Here is a 16,754-nt window from a genome sequence, read left to right as displayed (position 1 = left end):
TGGAGGGTCCAGATCTTCCAACCATTTCACAATGTACGGTGGTGATGGACAACCAACCCGTGTGATTTATCATGTCCTCCTCTTATATTCAGCCTAATTTCTTTCTACTTCTGTTTTTTTATCCAAATAACAGTAATAGAACACCAAATAGTAAAAGGGAATTGATATCAGCACAACCATGTTTTTAAGTTTTATTAATTGCACAAACCCATCTTGTCTTTTACTATTCAAAGTGCTGTCAAAGGGTTATTACAGTTCCCAAAAACCTCAAAGACAGGCTGCATTTGTGCAATTATTAAAGCATGGTTGCGCTGATATCATTTCCAATAGTAAAAATATAATTACTTTGTAGCGCTGTCATAAAATGCCATATATTTCTGACTCTTAAATCTCCGCCCTTCCAACCTTATCACACCCTCACCACACTCCTCTATCTCTCACCCTCTCACCCTCTCTCTCTCTCTCTCTCTCTCTCTCAGAGCTTCCATGGCGAGCTTTTATTATTCTCCTAATCTTTTAATATTTTCAATGGCCCAATAGCAAGGAGGGCTGGAAAATATTCTTCTTTATATATTCCATCTATTTTCTACAGAGCTATTGTTCTGTTTAACCCCCTTCCTTTAATTTCCAAAGGCACTTTAATAACAACTTTGAAGGCCCTCTTCTCTTAATAAGTCCTCTCTCAAGGAGCTTCAATCCTTGTATCCTTCTCACAGGTCAAAATCTTCCCAAGTCCCATTGCTTTTTGAAGGTGTATATCTTAAATCATATTTATTGGATGAAAATCCTGTGTTGCTTTTTTTTTTTTTTTTTTTTTTTGCCATGATTGGATTTTCTATCTAAGGTCTAATGGGTTATCTGAAATTCCTGTTTTGAGTCACAAAATCATTTAGGAAAAGACAGATATGCTCTGTTCTACCACTTCTTAGCCTGTTTCAATCCAAACTCTATACTTCTTATCAATTGCATGCTTGTTTTAATCATGTTGGTGAAAAATAAGTTGTTAATTTCATCATAGAAAAAGTTTATCTCACGAGCTTTGAAATTTCAGCTACGAATTAAAGTCTGAAATGGCTCCTAAAAACTGTCGCGGAAAGCCTAAAGGCGAGAAGAAGAAGAAAGAAGAGAAGGGTAATCTCTTAATCTTAGATTTGTATTATTTTAGTCTATGGTGTTTAATCGATTTTTATGAGTATTCTCTAACTCTTTTCTTCTCGTGTATTTGTAGTTCTTCCTGTGGCCCTCGACATCACTGTAAACCTTCCAGACAATTCGCATATTATTTTGAAGGTTTGATTTTGTTCTCTTTGCTTTCCTTATCTTTTCTTTTTGAGGATTTTCCCCTGGGGGGAGGAATCGGAAGTTACATAAACAGCTGAATATAATTTGGGGAAAATCTAATGACATGGTAAGCGCCTTATTACCCAAGTCAATTTTTTCCTCAGTTATTTTTGGGGCAAAACATTTTTCTAATAACTCCTTTTATGCTCTTTGTAATTATTTTTCATGTTTTTTTTCTCTCTTATCCATTCGTTTACAGAGGGGCATAAATATTAATTTAATTTAATAAATGATATTTCACCCCCTTTTCGTCCCTGGGCCACACCCTTTCTAGTGTATTTGGGTGTGGTCCAGGGACGAAAAGGGGTGACAATATCACTTCCTTTTATTTTAATTTAATTGTTTATTTTCGATTTTCTCCGAGAAAAATCATATTGGACCCTCTTCCTGTGGACCATAATTTTCTATGGTCCACGTGGCCCACTAAAACAATCTACTTTCTCTGAGGAGCAGAACTCCTTTTGTCCGTATTTGCTTGGCATTAAATAGATTATTGCTATATTTAGCATAGATTTCTGGCAATTTTGTCCCCGTGCCTCTCCCTCTTTCCTTGGTTAAATTTAGTGAATTTTCACTAGATTTGGAGGAATAATGTCATTTCGTTTTCCCTAATTTTTTGCCTGTCTTTATAGCTTTATGTTTGACTAGAGATCGATGTACGGTTAAAAATACACAGGGAATATCGACGGACAGGATCATAGATGTTCATCGGCTATTATGTGCGAACACTGTTACCTGTAGCATCACTAACTACTCGCTGTCTCACGAGGTATCATTTCAAGCCCTAATGTTCTAATGAATTTTGATTCTTTTATCAGAACCTAGAAATTTGTGAGCTGTTCCAAAGAAATTAATAGGTGGGGCTCACCTTGGATCTCCCATTGTCGAAAAACTATGTTGATCAGACAATCTTAACCATCCAATCAAGAGTACATATGAATCAGAAATGTATATTATACGGCCGTGGGAGATCCAACCTGGGCCCACCGAGTAGATATTCTGTGAAATCTTATGTGGGTCCTATTTTCTGTAATAAAATTTTATTCTCCTCCTAAAAATCCGTAGCACACAATGAAGATGACTAAGTTATGAAACATGAAAACCATGTGATGCGTTCAAATGTATGGAGGAGCAATTCTAGGCCTGACAGCAGTGCTTCAATTGGAAGGTCCACATGGATTACCTACCAAAAATGGAAAATGAAAACGAAGTTTCTCTACCCTTATTTTGATAATGACACTCCTCTTGTTAATGAGAGAACTATAAGACAGTCTTCATGCGATGTTGGGTGCGCAGTTGCGTCCTGCCTTTGATATTTGATCTTGGGTGGTTTAACATTCAGGGCATGTTTGGCTGGGAGGAATTTGTCTTCATGATAAATCGGGCATCTTCAAGTGTGAAGTCCCTGTAAATCAGGAAACCACCCGGAAACGGCTGTCTCCGTGATTAGAAGTTGCTAATAATCCAGAAAATGTTGATCCGGTATTGTTTTTTATTTTTATCAACTTCTCATCATGGAAACAGCCGTTTCCAAGATCTTGTTTCCTGATTTTCAGGGTCTTCACACTTAGAAGATGCCCGATTTGTCATGAAAATAAATTCTTGAAAGCCAAACGTGCCCTCAATAGACACTTTTCTAATTGATTGTTCCTATGTTTCGGGACCAAAATAGACTTTAAGGCCATATTTGACGACTACTAATTATTATTTTTTCACGATAAATTAGTTTCTCCAAGTGGTGAGAAAGGGGTAGTGGCCACGGGAGGAGGAGGAGAGATTTGAGAGGGGACAAATGAAGTGGCTAAAAAACAAGATAAAAGTGGATCATATTATAGGCAGAGATTTTTGTTTCCTTGTTTTTAAGGCCTTTCTTAGCCTTTCCTCACTCAGTCCCTCTAGTATCTATCCCTCCCCGTCCTCCCTCGCTGTTGGGTAAGCAAATATTTCACGAAAAAAATTCATGGTGTCGAAACGTGCCCTAAAAGCCCGTGAAAAAGTGTAGAATTAAGAACTGAGCTCCATTATTAAAGGTAAGTTAGTGCGGAGATCATTTTAAAAGAAAATTGTATCTAAAAACTAAATGTTACATTCTTTAATCCTTCTGTATCTATTATCAGGAACACTAAAAAAATGCATCGCAATTCTTGATTCCAGAATTAGAATCAAGAGCAACTTAAAACTACTGATATTTTTAAAACTAAAGAGTGCCGCTCTATGTGATTATGTTCCAACCATTTTTGCACACTCTAAGGCCATGGTCGAACAAGATTATGTCAACCGATTGTGTGTGGTAAACAGATTATTATTGGACTCAAATTTAAACATAATTTTGACTCCAATAATCAGCTTGGAACCCAAAATCGATTGTCATAATCTTAAACGATCAGGGCCTAAAAGGTGAAAGATGAGAAGAGTTGAAGAAGGGCACCAAAGTCTCCTAGGTCTAGGTCTTAGCCTAGGAGGACTTCCCATCCAACCAAGTGAGTGCAGTTGTTGAATTCGTTTTCACTCTCCATTTCTCTTAAGTCTTCCAAACAGACGGTTTAGATTATCTTAACAGTATGTTTTTTTTCTGGCTATAATTAATCCATGATGGGACCCACAGATGAATGGCATGTATAACAAATACCTGCCAAGTTTTTGGTAAAGAAGAAAAAATTAGGAACGTGTTCCACACAAGGATAATACTTTTCGCCCTAGCCATGTGATTTGGTACATCACTTTCTTATGTCATAGAATCCTACTTCAAGGGAAGCAAGATTATATTGTTTATTAGAAAATACAAACGAAATGGGAATTAAAAGTTAAAGGAGAACCATACGTGTAGTGCGAGATGCTTAAGTTGGCCCCACCCACAATATTATGTTAGCACAAAGAATAGGGAAGCGATATATTATTATCCGGTTTTTCATCCCGAGCCACACCTTTTGTCTATTTATGAATTATGACCACCTTTTACACTACAGAGGGTGGCCTGGGGAAGAAAAAGAGGCGAATAGTATATTTTATGGAGATAAAATTAATCAGATAGCCCACCTTACCTTTTTGCAGGTCAGAGGCCAGCGATTGAAGGAAACGGTCGATGTGGCTGCTCTAAAGCCATGCGTTCTAACTTTAGTGGAAGGTAATTTTATTTTGTCTCAAAGAAGAGCAAAAATCAAAGCCATTTTTTCTATTTTTACTACTGAATGACCTACAAAATCTCCCAATTTTCCAAGAGCTTTGACAAAAACGTCCCTTTTAAAGTACCAACCTCTAAACTCTCTGTTGAAGAACAAACCCTTGACCATTGAGCTAGAGGCTCAATCCGAGAGGGACAGACTTTGAGAGGGCATGAATGGGGAGATGAAGTTGAAAGTACCTTTTTTTTCCGAAGAGAAAGTACTTTTTTTAGAATAATTCTTATCATGAATAGTTATGCCCAGCTAACTTGTATCTTGGAATAGATATCATTCTAGACAATCTATCCTGCAATCAAACAGCAAGTTTGTTGTTTTCAAAAAAAAAAAAAACGTGAGATTTGGACCATTGATCGAGTGGTCCCCACCTGATTTCTACTCTCTCGATTTGTTTGTCTGTCTGTGGCAGAGGAATACGATGAGAATGGCGCGGGGGCGCACGTTAGAAGGGCGTTGGACATCGTGGCTTGCACCTCCTGCTTCGGCCCTTCCACCACCAAAAACACAGTCCCACCCATCGGTGCGCACGATAAGCCCAAGCAACCACCTCCCAACCGTCAACAACCGGTCTCTTCTTCTTCTTCGAAAGATGCCGAGACTGAGGGCGACGGGGAGGTGACCGGAGCTTGCCCTAAGATCGGAAGCTTCTACGAATTCTTCTCCCTCTCCCATCTCACCCCTCCCATTCAATGTAAGCTCCAAATCTACCACTATTAAGAATCTCTGTTAGGGCTTTTTGCGTTTTATAAAAAAATTGCTTGTTCTGAGATGTGGAGCGGAGGCCGGACGATCGGGCCGTCCATGCATTCAATGGCTCGGATCACGTAGCTTCAGCAAAAGGCTGTGCGTCCTCCTTGGTGCATTTTAGCAAAACAAGCCTAGGCGGGCCTAAAATGCGCCGTGGATGGGGAATGATGGTGTTTGGCTGGGGCTTCCCTCAAATTTGTGACATGTGTTGTTTTGTTGTTAATATGATTTCTTGAAAATATAGGGAAAAAAGAATAATTATGAATATTTCGTGAATGTGGCAGTTATAAGGAAGACTACGAGGCAGCAATGCGAGGACAGTCTTTCAGAAAATCATCTCTTCTCCTTTGAAGTAAGATTTATTTTTTGTGTTTTGAGTGGCCTTTTTTTGTCTGTTCCTAGGTTCAACTTTTAAGGGCAGTTTGTATACATGGCTAAAAATGTGCCATCAATGTTTTAGCTTATAGAATCAAGGTTTTAGCATATAAAATCCATGCATCCAAACTGCTTGTTGAGGTTTATTCTGTTTTTGTTTTCGGGTGCCAATCTAAGTTTTCTTGATCTCCTTTCGTGACTATTTGCAGGCTAAACTTTGCAATGGGAAAATGGTTGCCATTGAAGCTTGCAGTAAAGGATTCTATAGTGTCGGAAAGCAACGGGTTCTATGTCACAACCTTATCAATTTGCTACGACAGCTTAGTAGGGCCTTTGATCATGTCAGTCTCACCAACATCCTGAATGAGATTCATTAGTGTAGTACAAATTGATTTCCTTTTAGCTTTTACCTTTTCTTTGTCTTTGATTTTTTTTTCAAAAGTACTGACATCTGAACAGTGACACTTGCCAAAACTACCAAATGACATTCAAAACGCATATTTGTCACACTAGTTATGGCATTTTAGTAACTTAATAAATCTTTGCATAGCATGGATGGACATCCTGATATAGCTACATAACATTCAAATGGGCGTCTGAGTAGCTATGTTGCATGGATTCTTTGCCCCCCTATGCCGAATCCATGTCGACACGTCTCCGCATCCGAATCAGACATGGATTCACGTAGGACACACCCGGATTCTTGTCGTAGCCGTGTCCTGCACGAATCCTGTTTTTCTCGGGCAAATCCGATTCATCGTTGTCTCTTTTGAAATGCGAATCCTATATATTTTTCCTTTAAACATATTTTCTTCTTAACTTTTTTTTATATAAAAGCACAACCCGTACTCTTTTAATAAAAACCATAGTGCCTCGACCCTCGAACATCGACCCCCTTCCTCCTTCAACTCTTTTAATACAAAACTCGCCTCAACCCTCTACCCTCAATTTTTTTATGAATATATATGCGCGCGCGCGCACGCGCACACACATATATATATATATATATATATATATATATATTTTTTTTTTTAATTTTGAAAATTTTATTTTATTTAAAATTTACCTATATATATATATATATATTTTTTTTTTTTAATTTTGAAAATTTTATTTTATTTAAAATTTACCGAATCCGAATCCTACTTTTGGGGGTTTGCCGAATCCGACACGCGAATCCGAATCCATGCAATACTGCTGAGTAGTGTGTAAATTAGCCAATTAGGACAAGGAAATAGGCATTTACAAGCATTAAGTGTAAGTGTATCAGTAGTATATATGGAAGTGCATTTACATTGCTATTTTCACATTTAGATGAGTCCCATGTGCCACTTTGAGTTCAAGACTAGCATAGTGAAGTCAATATGTTGTATGACTCATTTCGACCAATCTTACATACAGTAACCTTAATATGTTGTGCATGTATATGATGCAAGCATACTGCGATTCTTCTTATAGGAAAGCCATGAGATATTAGATCACACATGCACTATAAGCATAGCTCGTGCCAATAGCATACTTTGTAATATGTTTATTGTATAATGGCTAATGATGATTGTGCCTGTTGTGCATTAAATCTATTGGGTCCACCTATTCCAAGAATTATTGGGTAGCGTGTGCTGGAATGTGATTTAACTTCGTCACTATTATATAGGATTAAATCTATGTAGGCTATTATGGCAAGTACTAGCTGGAAGGTACTAATTAATGCAGCTTATTTTGGTAATAGTAATTTTGAAATTTTCTTCATTGAAAGGCCGCTATACATTTATGAATATTTTTTTGGGGGATTGATACCCACACACCCTTTTTTATTGTGGCACTACACTTAACTAACCACTTCTCTGATCAGCTATTGAGACTTGAGAGTATATTTGGAATTATAATGGCTTTTAAAAGCAAATTAAAAAGTGCAAGTAAAGATCGCGGTGCCATTATTGAAACACGGGATTGTGGATGTCAATTCCCTTTTTTTATTGTGAGCTTTAGAAGTAGATAAAGTGAATTGATGAGTTGCTTTGGAGAAGGTTTAATTGTTTCCTATAAGCTTTGGTTGGTCCAATTGTCAGAATCTTTTTGATAAAGTACTAATGTTTGAGGGGAAGTGCTGATGTGTGTGCATGGGTTTACTGATGGGCCCCATTGGAACTACTTGTAATAGTTTATCGTCTTTCATCAATATATATATATATATATATATATATATATATATATATAGTGGATAGAAGTCGTGGCCTTCTAATTCCAGAAAAATCCACTTCTCACTTCTCCCTTTCCCCCGTTTCTATTCTTCCCTTCTCTCTTCTTCAATCCTTCTTTCTCTTCCTCTTCCATCATATCGCAACACCAACACCAACTATTCGTATGAGAAATGCCTTGACATTCTCAATTATTAGGTAACAACGTGATGGGACCTCATTAAAAGTTGGTAGTGAATAAATATGTGGGGTCATTACCTAACCTCATAAGCTTGGTGTTGTTACCAGCTTTTGACTATTTAGCTAATGGAGGTTCTATTGTAATTTGTAATGCTTTTCAGGATCACCGTTAATTGCAACAAGATAAATGCCATTTTTGAATATTTAAAGTATGTTAAAGAAAAATATGTTTTAGTTGACAGGGATGTGCTATCCACTACTAGAATGCATTTTGAGTTTGTCGACGTAGTTTTCCTTTAGAGCATGATCTGTGTTGTTCTTCAAATGTCTTTGCTTCTTGTTCCTTCGTGACTCCCAATTTCCGTAATTTGTGCTTCTAGTTGAAGTTTCAATTATATGAAGGGCTTCTAGTTCTTGCATGTAGTCAATATCTTTCATTTCTTATGTTTCAGGCTTATGATGATCTCATGAAAGCATTCTTGAAGCGTAACAAGGTTGGTAGATAATTCTGCCATAATGCATAAATTGTAGATAGATTTTGTCTTACATTCTCTTGGCTGCAAATTGCTTTAATAAATTAGATAATGCTATCAATGTATGAGGAAGACCCTGTAACAGCATGGGAAATATCAAACTAATTCTTCTTTTCTTTGCAGTTTGGAAATCTCCCTTATGGATTCCGTGCAAACACATGGCTTGTTCCTCCTGTTGCTGCACAGTTGCCATCAGTTTTTTCTCCACTACCTGTGGAAGATGAAACGTGGGGAGGAAATGGAGGTGGATTAGGAAGGGATGGTAAAAGTGATATGATACCCTGGGCTAACGAGTTTTCTTTTCTTGCCTCTATGCCTTGCAAAACAGCAGAGGAGAGGCAAATCCGTGACAGGAAAGCTTTCCTTCTTCACAGTTCATTCGTCGATGTTGCAATCTTTAGAGCTGTCTCTGCTGTGCGATATGTTTTGGGGAAACCCGATTTAATACTATCTATTGAAAAAGACAAAGTTTTTCACATTGAAAGAGTAGGGGATTTGAGCATCACCGTCACAAAAGATTCTTTTGATGCAAGCTGCAAAATAGATACTAAGATTGATGGAAACAAGACAATGGGTATGCACTCCAAGGATCTTGCAGAGAGGAACTTACTGAAAGGTGTCACTGCAGACGAAAATACAGCAGCCCATGTAAGATGTATCCTCAACAAATGTTCCTCCGCTTTTTGTTTTTTTTGTTTTTTGAATGGTATGTTCCTCTGCTGTTTATAACAATATTATTCTCAAAATTAGGACTTGTTTATTTAATTATTGCATTTCGAAGCTCCTTGTGCTAAAAGATGAGATTGTGGGCTTTCAAGTGCAGGATGTTGCCACTCTAGGTGTCATCAATGTGAGATATTGTGGTTATATTGCTTTTGTGAAAGTTGAAAGCAGTAAGAAAAGTACTTCACTACAAAAAATCGACACCATTGATCAGCTTGAAGGGGGTTCCAATTCCCTGAATATTAACAGGTTCTTATTGATGTATCATCACTCATTTTTTAATTTTCATATATTCATAGATAGTCACTCTTGAAATAGAAAGCATTTATCCAATTGCTGATGTAAGTGTTGGTGGTTTCAGTTTAAGGACACTGCTTCACAAAAAGTCTATGCTGGAACACAATAGAATGCAACCCAGTTCACATAATTCAGAACGTGAAGAGATCAATGCCGCTCGTGCTTTTGTGAAGAGAATATTGGAAGATAGTCTGACAAAGCTTCAGGAAGAGGACGCCAATCGAGACATCTTCATAAGATGGGAGCTTGGAGCATGCTGGATGCAACATTTACAAGAACAAATCAATGCAGAGAAAGAAAAGAAAAAAACCGAGGAAAAGACTAAAAGTAAATCAGCCGTTGAGGGACTTGGCAAGCCTCTTAGGCTCATTAAGAATCCCCAAAAGAAATCAGATGCTAGCAATAGAAAAACATCACTTGATGATGGAAAGTCTCCTGATGAGATAGTTGACGAGGCAATTAAAAATTCTAAATCACCCTCTGTGGAATGTCAGAGTGAAACCAAAGGAACTGATAATGAACTGGTACTAAAGAAGTTGTTACCTGATCCAGCTTTTACACGGTTAAAAGAATCAGATACAGGACTTCACCGTAAGGTATGCATTAGATGATTAGAATGCCAACAATGTAATTATAGTTTAACTTCTATTCCGGAGACAAGAAATGTGATTTGCATTTTATAATTTTGTGTGATTATAACATATGATACCATTCAAAAAAAATAAAAAAATAATCACTATGATGTCAAGAATTCTTTTCAAAAAAGAAAATAATAATAATAATAATAACATATGAAGTTGGAGATTTATAGACAATCTGTTTTTTATCACTATGCCGCTGACTGGACAAATTTTCTGTAATGTAATTTTGATTTCTTAAGTCTAATTCTATTCCTGCTCTTCACCTTTCTGAGGGATTTATTTGCATTGCATCATGCTAAAAACTCTCCCTCATATTGATGATCAAAGAGTGAAGTCTGAAATGCTCCTGTGGTTCAGCATAAAACTTAAATACATGATCGTCATGCTCACAAGGTCAAGTGATATATAATAGCTCCTTATCTACAATTTAAGAATCCATTGAGGTTTGTATTACTAGTGTCCCCTTAATTTCTTTGGAGGCTTATACACTCACTGGTTTCTAAATAAATTAAAGTAACCTCTCTGTGTGTTGTGGATTCTGAATGGCTTTTAGATTTTTTAAGTAACATTTAGAAGATCATCAGTCATTTGAGTCATTTGTCTCCCTGCTGGCTACTCGTAATATTCTTGATGCATGAATGATGTCATTTACATCTGGGATGAGTTGGAAATTTATAAACTATGCTAGGTTTACCCAATTATGAACTAGTATAATGCAAAGAAACACTGCAATAATCCTCCATTTGTTATTAACAGTCTCAGCAGGAGCTAATTGAGATGGCTCATAAATATTACGATGAAGTTGCTCTACCAAAGCTGGTAAGCTGGGAATATTTCGAGTAACTATTTCCTTTTTCCTGCACTACAACATTTTGTTGCTATGATTTTCATTAATTATTCTTGTTCATGCATTTTAGGTTGCAGATTTTGGTTCGTTGGAACTTTCACCTGTTGATGGTCGGACTCTGACTGATTTCATGCATACTAGAGGCCTGCAAATGCGCTCTCTAGGGCGTGTTGTAAGTACCACAGGCCCAATAGTGCAAATCATATAAATAACAGTTCCTTTCTCATAAGCAGTAACCATTATTGATGTCAGATTTGGTTGCCTTCCATCATGGTGTTAAATTTCGGCCTTTGGTTGGGACCAAAACCGAAATTTCCCGAAATCGAAATTTTGGATTTCCCAGTTGAATTTCGACAAATTGAATTTTTTTTCAAAAATATATTGTTTTTCTGAAATTTCAGCCGAAATTGCCGAAATAATAAATTAATACATTTTGACCGGGTTTCGGCTGAAATTTTGGGATTTCAGCTGAATTTTTGGTTTCAGACAAGGGCGAAACCGAAATGTAAATCCATGCGTTCCATGTGAACAGTATTTTTTTGGTTCCTCAGTCTCACTTAAAGTGATGAGTTCTATTGATTTTGTTAACCAGGTCAAGCTTTCAGAAAAGCTTTCTCACGTGCAGTCGCTCTGTATTCACGAGATGATAGTGAGAGCTTTCAAGCACCTTCTGCAAGCAGTGATTGCTGCTGTTGTTGACACTGATAAATTGGCTGTATCAATAGCGGTAGCACTAAACATGATGCTTGGAGTTTCTCAAGTTGAGAAATCAGACAACACTTGCAACATGCAGGCTCTTATGTGGAGATGGCTGGAGGTGTTCTTAATGAAGAGATTTCAATGGGAACTGACCACCATAACCTATCGTGACGTAAGGAAATTCGCTATTTTGCGTGGATTATGCCACAAGGTACTGTATGTCTTTCTGTTTCCACCAATTTCATTACCTGGGGATTACCTGTAGTTACTTATTAACCCCAAACATGACCAAGGTTTTAATGTCAGTTTCCGCCACAACTGAAATCGAAATTTCGGTTATTTTGGTGTAAATCTTAAAATTTCGGTGTCGGTCCCGGCCGAAATCCAAAATTTCGGTATTTCAGCCGAAATTTAAAACCATGAACATGACCATGTGTGCTGTTCTTCAGGTGGGTATTGAGCTGGCTCCCAGGGACTTTGATATAGATTCCCCAAATCCTTTTCGGAAAACAGATATTGTTAGCCTGGTACCACTGCATAAGGTGAACGATGCATGCTTGCTTTGTTCAGTTATGATAAGATTTTTACCTTTTCTGATTTTAATTAATTGGGACAATTGAATGGATGTATAATTTGCATTTGTTTTTATTGCAGCAAGCTGCATGCTCGTCTGCAGATGGGCGACAACTTTTGGAATCATCGAAAACAGCTCTAGACAAGGGGAAACTTGAAGATGCAGTTAGTTATGGGACAAAGGTTTTGCATTTGTGGACATTCCTCTTCACTGAATATCAAAACTGATGTCAATCTATGTCACAAATATTGTTCTCAGGAATTTCTCGGCAAGGGAAAAATCTCAGGATATATTAAAATTTTTATTTTTTTGGGTTTTTTATTTAAATTTATTTCGGGTTTATATCAGGAAAAATGATAACAAAAATTATTTAAAAATGAGAAAAGTGCGCAGGGAGCTTCCCTGCGCTGCAGCGCAGGAACACTTTCCTCTTTAAAAATATAAATATATAAAATTTAAGAAAAAAATAAAATAAAAATATTGGGATAATATCATGATATTGTCACGATATTTTATGATAAAATTGAAAATGTCGCTATATTTTTAAAATCTCAGGATTATTTCAGAATTTTATCGTTTTATCAAAATTTCTCGATAAAACTGTTATATTTTGAAAATATCATTGATATTTGTGATATAGATGTCAATGCCTCAAGTGAACTGCTGATATTGTATTAATATCGTCCTTGCACGTATGCAGGCCCTATCAAAGCTTGTAGCAGTATGCGGTCCTTACCATCGGATGACAGCTGGAGCGTACAGTCTTCTGGCTGTAGTTCTCTATCATACTGGAGACTTCAATCAGGTCTAGTCTTAATACTTGTTGCTATCAAGCTGGAACATTTATGATAGTTTCTATGAGCTTCCTTATTGCTAAAAGTGTAATAAATTGTACATATAGCTAGATTTAAAAATTTAAAAGTTTAAACTCCAGGAAAAGATACTTACTGAAATCTGGCATTCAATTACTTAAAGCAATTATCAAGGCACACATATGCACAGGGTCGAATCTTAATAATATGTAATTGTCAGAAGAGAAATGATAGATACAAGGGAGCCCTTGCACAAAGAGCCGCAGAAGGGCTCTTGATTGGATCCACGTCATTTTCGGTTATATTTTAAAATTGGTATATTTGATGACGTGGATCCAATCAAGAGCCCTGCTACGGCTCTTTATGCAAGGGCTCCCTTGTATCTATCATTGCTCCTCTTGTCAGAATAAATCTTAATATTTATTGGCCATGGGTTGCATTCTAGCAGTCCACCTAATTCTACAGAGTAAAACTTTATTTTTCTTGACCCAGGTTCTGGGTTATTATTTGATCCATTCATCAACACTATTGCAAGAGAAAAGAAATGAATTTCAAAAGGACAAAAGGATCGATATAACTGTTTAAGTACTATGAGAAAAAAAAGTATATGCATCTAATATTGAGATTCACGAATGATAAAAAGGAAGCTCATTTGAGTAAGAAGCAATCTGAAACCATAGAATGGACTATGGAGAGGAAAGGGTGGGTGTTGAAACATGTTCCTTTCTATTTTTTGTTGATTGTCATTTTCGGCATTATTCTCTTTTTTTTAAAAAAAAAAATTAACAAAGAATTTTATTGAGCCAAAATGAGGGACAAGATGTCATTATTCCTCTTACATAGTTATAAGTATTCTTTCAGTGTTCTTTGTCGAGTGCATTTCTTGGATGGATCATATTCATTATCCCACAACACACAATTTCATGATATCAGTGCACAAACATCATTGGTCACTTCCTCTGCATCATAGTCAAACGTACAAAATGTCACTTCTTTCACTTCTGTGATGCATGACCCATTTATTCATAGTGTTTTGTTTAATTTAAAGTACTTCCGGATAAGTTCTATATTCAAGTAGTTATTCATTCCTCGTAGGCCACAATTTATCAACAAAAAGCTTTGGATATCAATGAGCGAGAACTTGGACTTGATCATCCAGATACAATGAAGAGTTATGGGGACCTTGCAGTGTTCTATTATCGGCTCCAGCACACAGAGTTGGCTGTAAAGTAAGTTTTGGTAATGTTGTTGGATAATATTAGTTTCTTATTTAGCCTTAATACTTCATCCAAGTTTACGTGTTATGCTTGTGGAAACATCTCTCCAAATAATTGGGTATTTTGTTGTTATTTTCTTATGTTGGAGGGATTGATTTGATAAGTTATTGATGAATTTTGGTGTTTTGTACTCTTTGCTAAGAATCTGGACTTCATTCTGATTTTAATTTATTTTGGGTTATTCAATGATGTTGTTCCTATGTTTTCTCTTTACAAGTCCGATCACAGCCCGAGAGTTAATGTTAATAACATATTCTTTTACTTTTATGGCTGTTAGAATAATGGGGTTTTTTTTATTGGGGGACATCTTGTCCCGCCTCGATTATAATAAATTGTCATTTAAAAAAAAAAAAAAGAATAATGGGATTTTTTTAATGATATCAAAATTTAGACTATACCTTTAAATATCATCAAGCTGTGATTCTGGGAATTCGACTTGGTTTATTCTAAAGGAACGTGATGCATTTTTCCTTTACAAGGATCCATTTTTACATTTTCGGACGCTGATGTTAATTTCTTGCACCACAGAATATGTTTCCATGGCATAATCCTAAATTCTATGAGGATGACCATGATAGTGTTTGAACGATTGAACCATATGGTCTGAAACACGTCATTCTCCTCCATTTGAATTCATTATAGTGTGACATTTCTCAAGTTGTATCATGCAATATCCACATATCCGTTGCCATCCTATCATGAAGATGTTTTGTTCTTATGCTTTTTATTATTATGTTTACAGGTATGTAAAGCGTGCATTGTATCTTTTGCATCTTACATGTGGCCCCTCACATCCGAACACAGCCGCTACATATATTAATGTGGCTATGATGGAGGAAGGCCTGGGAAATGTACATGTGGCCCTTAGATATCTCCACAAAGCTCTGAAATGTAACCAAAGATTACTCGGGCCGGACCATATTCAGGTTTCCTTCTATTCTTACTTCTTTTATTTGGCATGCTTTCAGCCTACGGGATATTATAAGCATCCATACAAACAAGTATTTTCCTATGTTCATACTTTATTCCAGGATATTTGCATGTAAATTCTACCACTCTTGTTCCAATATTTGTGCTGGAATAACTTCCGATACTTTTATGTTTTCTTTCAAACTCTAGTGATGCAGCCCATATTTAAAACTTTTTGAATAGCTTTGAAGACTTGTGAATTTCAATTTTATGGGAAAAGTCACCTTCATACTTTTGAGAGCTAAGTTTTTTTCTGTTTGCATTTATCCTCAGACTGCCGCAAGTTACCATGCAATAGCCATTGCTCTCTCATTGATGGAAGCATACCCCTTGAGTGTTCAGCATGAGCAGACAACCTTGCAAATTCTTCGATCCAAGCTTGGCCCAGATGACCTTCGTACTCAGGTATCTGGTTTTTTTTTTTTTTTTTTTGAATAATACTCAGGTATCTTTCTTGTGAATTGGTTCAATTTGGAATTCTTTCCAGTAAGTAGCTAGGACTGAACCCCAAGCCTTAAGACTGCTGCACAAAGTGACATCTATTAAGCTATGAACACAATGGGGATTAGAATGCTTTTTGTTTTTCTGTTTAATTTATGAGATCCATCCAATATTTCTGAAAATTATGTAATTCAATGTTGCAGGATGCTGCTGCCTGGCTTGAGTACTTTGAATCTAAGGCTTTTGAGCAGCAAGAAGCTGCTCGAAATGGGACACGGAAGCCCGATGCATCAATCGCCAGCAAAGGCCATCTAAGGTACTTCCAACTACACTTTTCAATTTAAGTCTCTACTTTCATCTGATCAATTGCCTTCAAACAACTTATCGTTCAAAAAAGGGTTTCAAATAACTTTCATGATCAGAATGAAATTAGTATGCAAGAAAATCTTTCACCATGAATATTGGAGGCACACAGTATGCAAGGCACACATGCACATATCTATGGGTACTCACGTATACATGTCTGTCAACAAGCATTCCTTGCACACAACAAATTATGTTGAAATCTGTGTCAGTGTATTTGAATATTTTCATTATCACGACTATTACATGTGATTAGTCAACAGCTCATGCATAATATGAAGCACTAGCAACTCTTTATTGTGATTTATTTTACTTGACAGTGTGTCAGATTTGCTTGATTACATAAATCCCAATCAAGATAACAGAGGAAGAGATGGTGAGACAGCAAAGAGGAAAATTTTGGGGACAACAAAGGTACGTTAAATTATTCTTCAAGGTATAATTGTTCTCCTTCTCCAATGTATAATTGTTCTTAGTCTGAGCTGACAAGGTCTGACTTGACTGAGTTTGTTAGGGAATTAGTATGCCTGATGGAGATTCAATTTAATGAGAAATAAA

At 36.6% G+C, this 16,754-nt stretch overlaps 1 protein-coding gene across 3 annotated transcripts in view; it reads left to right on the top strand.

The window, feature by feature from the left end:
* Positions 1-414: 414 nt before the first annotated feature.
* The window catches only part of LOC143860399 (Tetratricopeptide repeat (TPR)-like superfamily protein), a 32,251-nt gene continuing 15,911 nt past the window's right edge, over positions 415-16,754 (top strand). For 2 of the 3 annotated variants that reach the window (XM_077371003.1, XM_077371005.1), the window contains exons 1-23: positions 415-716; positions 1,052-1,131; positions 1,229-1,290; positions 2,018-2,110; positions 4,393-4,465; positions 4,930-5,211; positions 5,552-5,619; positions 5,852-5,983; positions 8,473-8,514; positions 8,677-9,201; positions 9,377-9,525; positions 9,638-10,169; positions 10,971-11,033; positions 11,132-11,233; positions 11,654-11,971; positions 12,210-12,302; positions 12,415-12,516; positions 13,035-13,139; positions 14,242-14,375; positions 15,166-15,349; positions 15,666-15,797; positions 16,037-16,149; positions 16,517-16,610. In XM_077371003.1, the coding sequence (XP_077227118.1) occupies positions 1,071-1,131; positions 1,229-1,290; positions 2,018-2,110; positions 4,393-4,465; positions 4,930-5,211; positions 5,552-5,619; positions 5,852-5,983; positions 8,473-8,514; positions 8,677-9,201; positions 9,377-9,525; positions 9,638-10,169; positions 10,971-11,033; positions 11,132-11,233; positions 11,654-11,971; positions 12,210-12,302; positions 12,415-12,516; positions 13,035-13,139; positions 14,242-14,375; positions 15,166-15,349; positions 15,666-15,797; positions 16,037-16,149; positions 16,517-16,610 (3,459 nt within the window). In that variant the 5' untranslated portion in view covers positions 415-716; positions 1,052-1,070. Of the gene's footprint in view, positions 752-1,051; positions 1,132-1,228; positions 1,291-2,017; positions 2,111-4,392; positions 4,466-4,929; positions 5,212-5,551; positions 5,620-5,851; positions 5,984-8,472; positions 8,515-8,676; positions 9,202-9,376; positions 9,526-9,637; positions 10,170-10,970; positions 11,034-11,131; positions 11,234-11,653; positions 11,972-12,209; positions 12,303-12,414; positions 12,517-13,034; positions 13,140-14,241; positions 14,376-15,165; positions 15,350-15,665; positions 15,798-16,036; positions 16,150-16,516; positions 16,611-16,754 lie in introns of all 3 variants that reach the window. The other variant, XM_077371004.1, reaches the window with a different exon arrangement.

This window comes from Tasmannia lanceolata, unplaced genomic scaffold (genome assembly GCF_043159265.1).
Source record: "Tasmannia lanceolata isolate RefF3 unplaced genomic scaffold, GAP_Taslan_0.1 ptg000037l, whole genome shotgun sequence".
Taxonomy (NCBI): domain Eukaryota; kingdom Viridiplantae; phylum Streptophyta; class Magnoliopsida; order Canellales; family Winteraceae; genus Tasmannia; species Tasmannia lanceolata.
The sequence above is the reverse complement of the archived record's forward strand: the minus strand, read 5'-3'. Positions and strand labels throughout refer to the sequence as shown.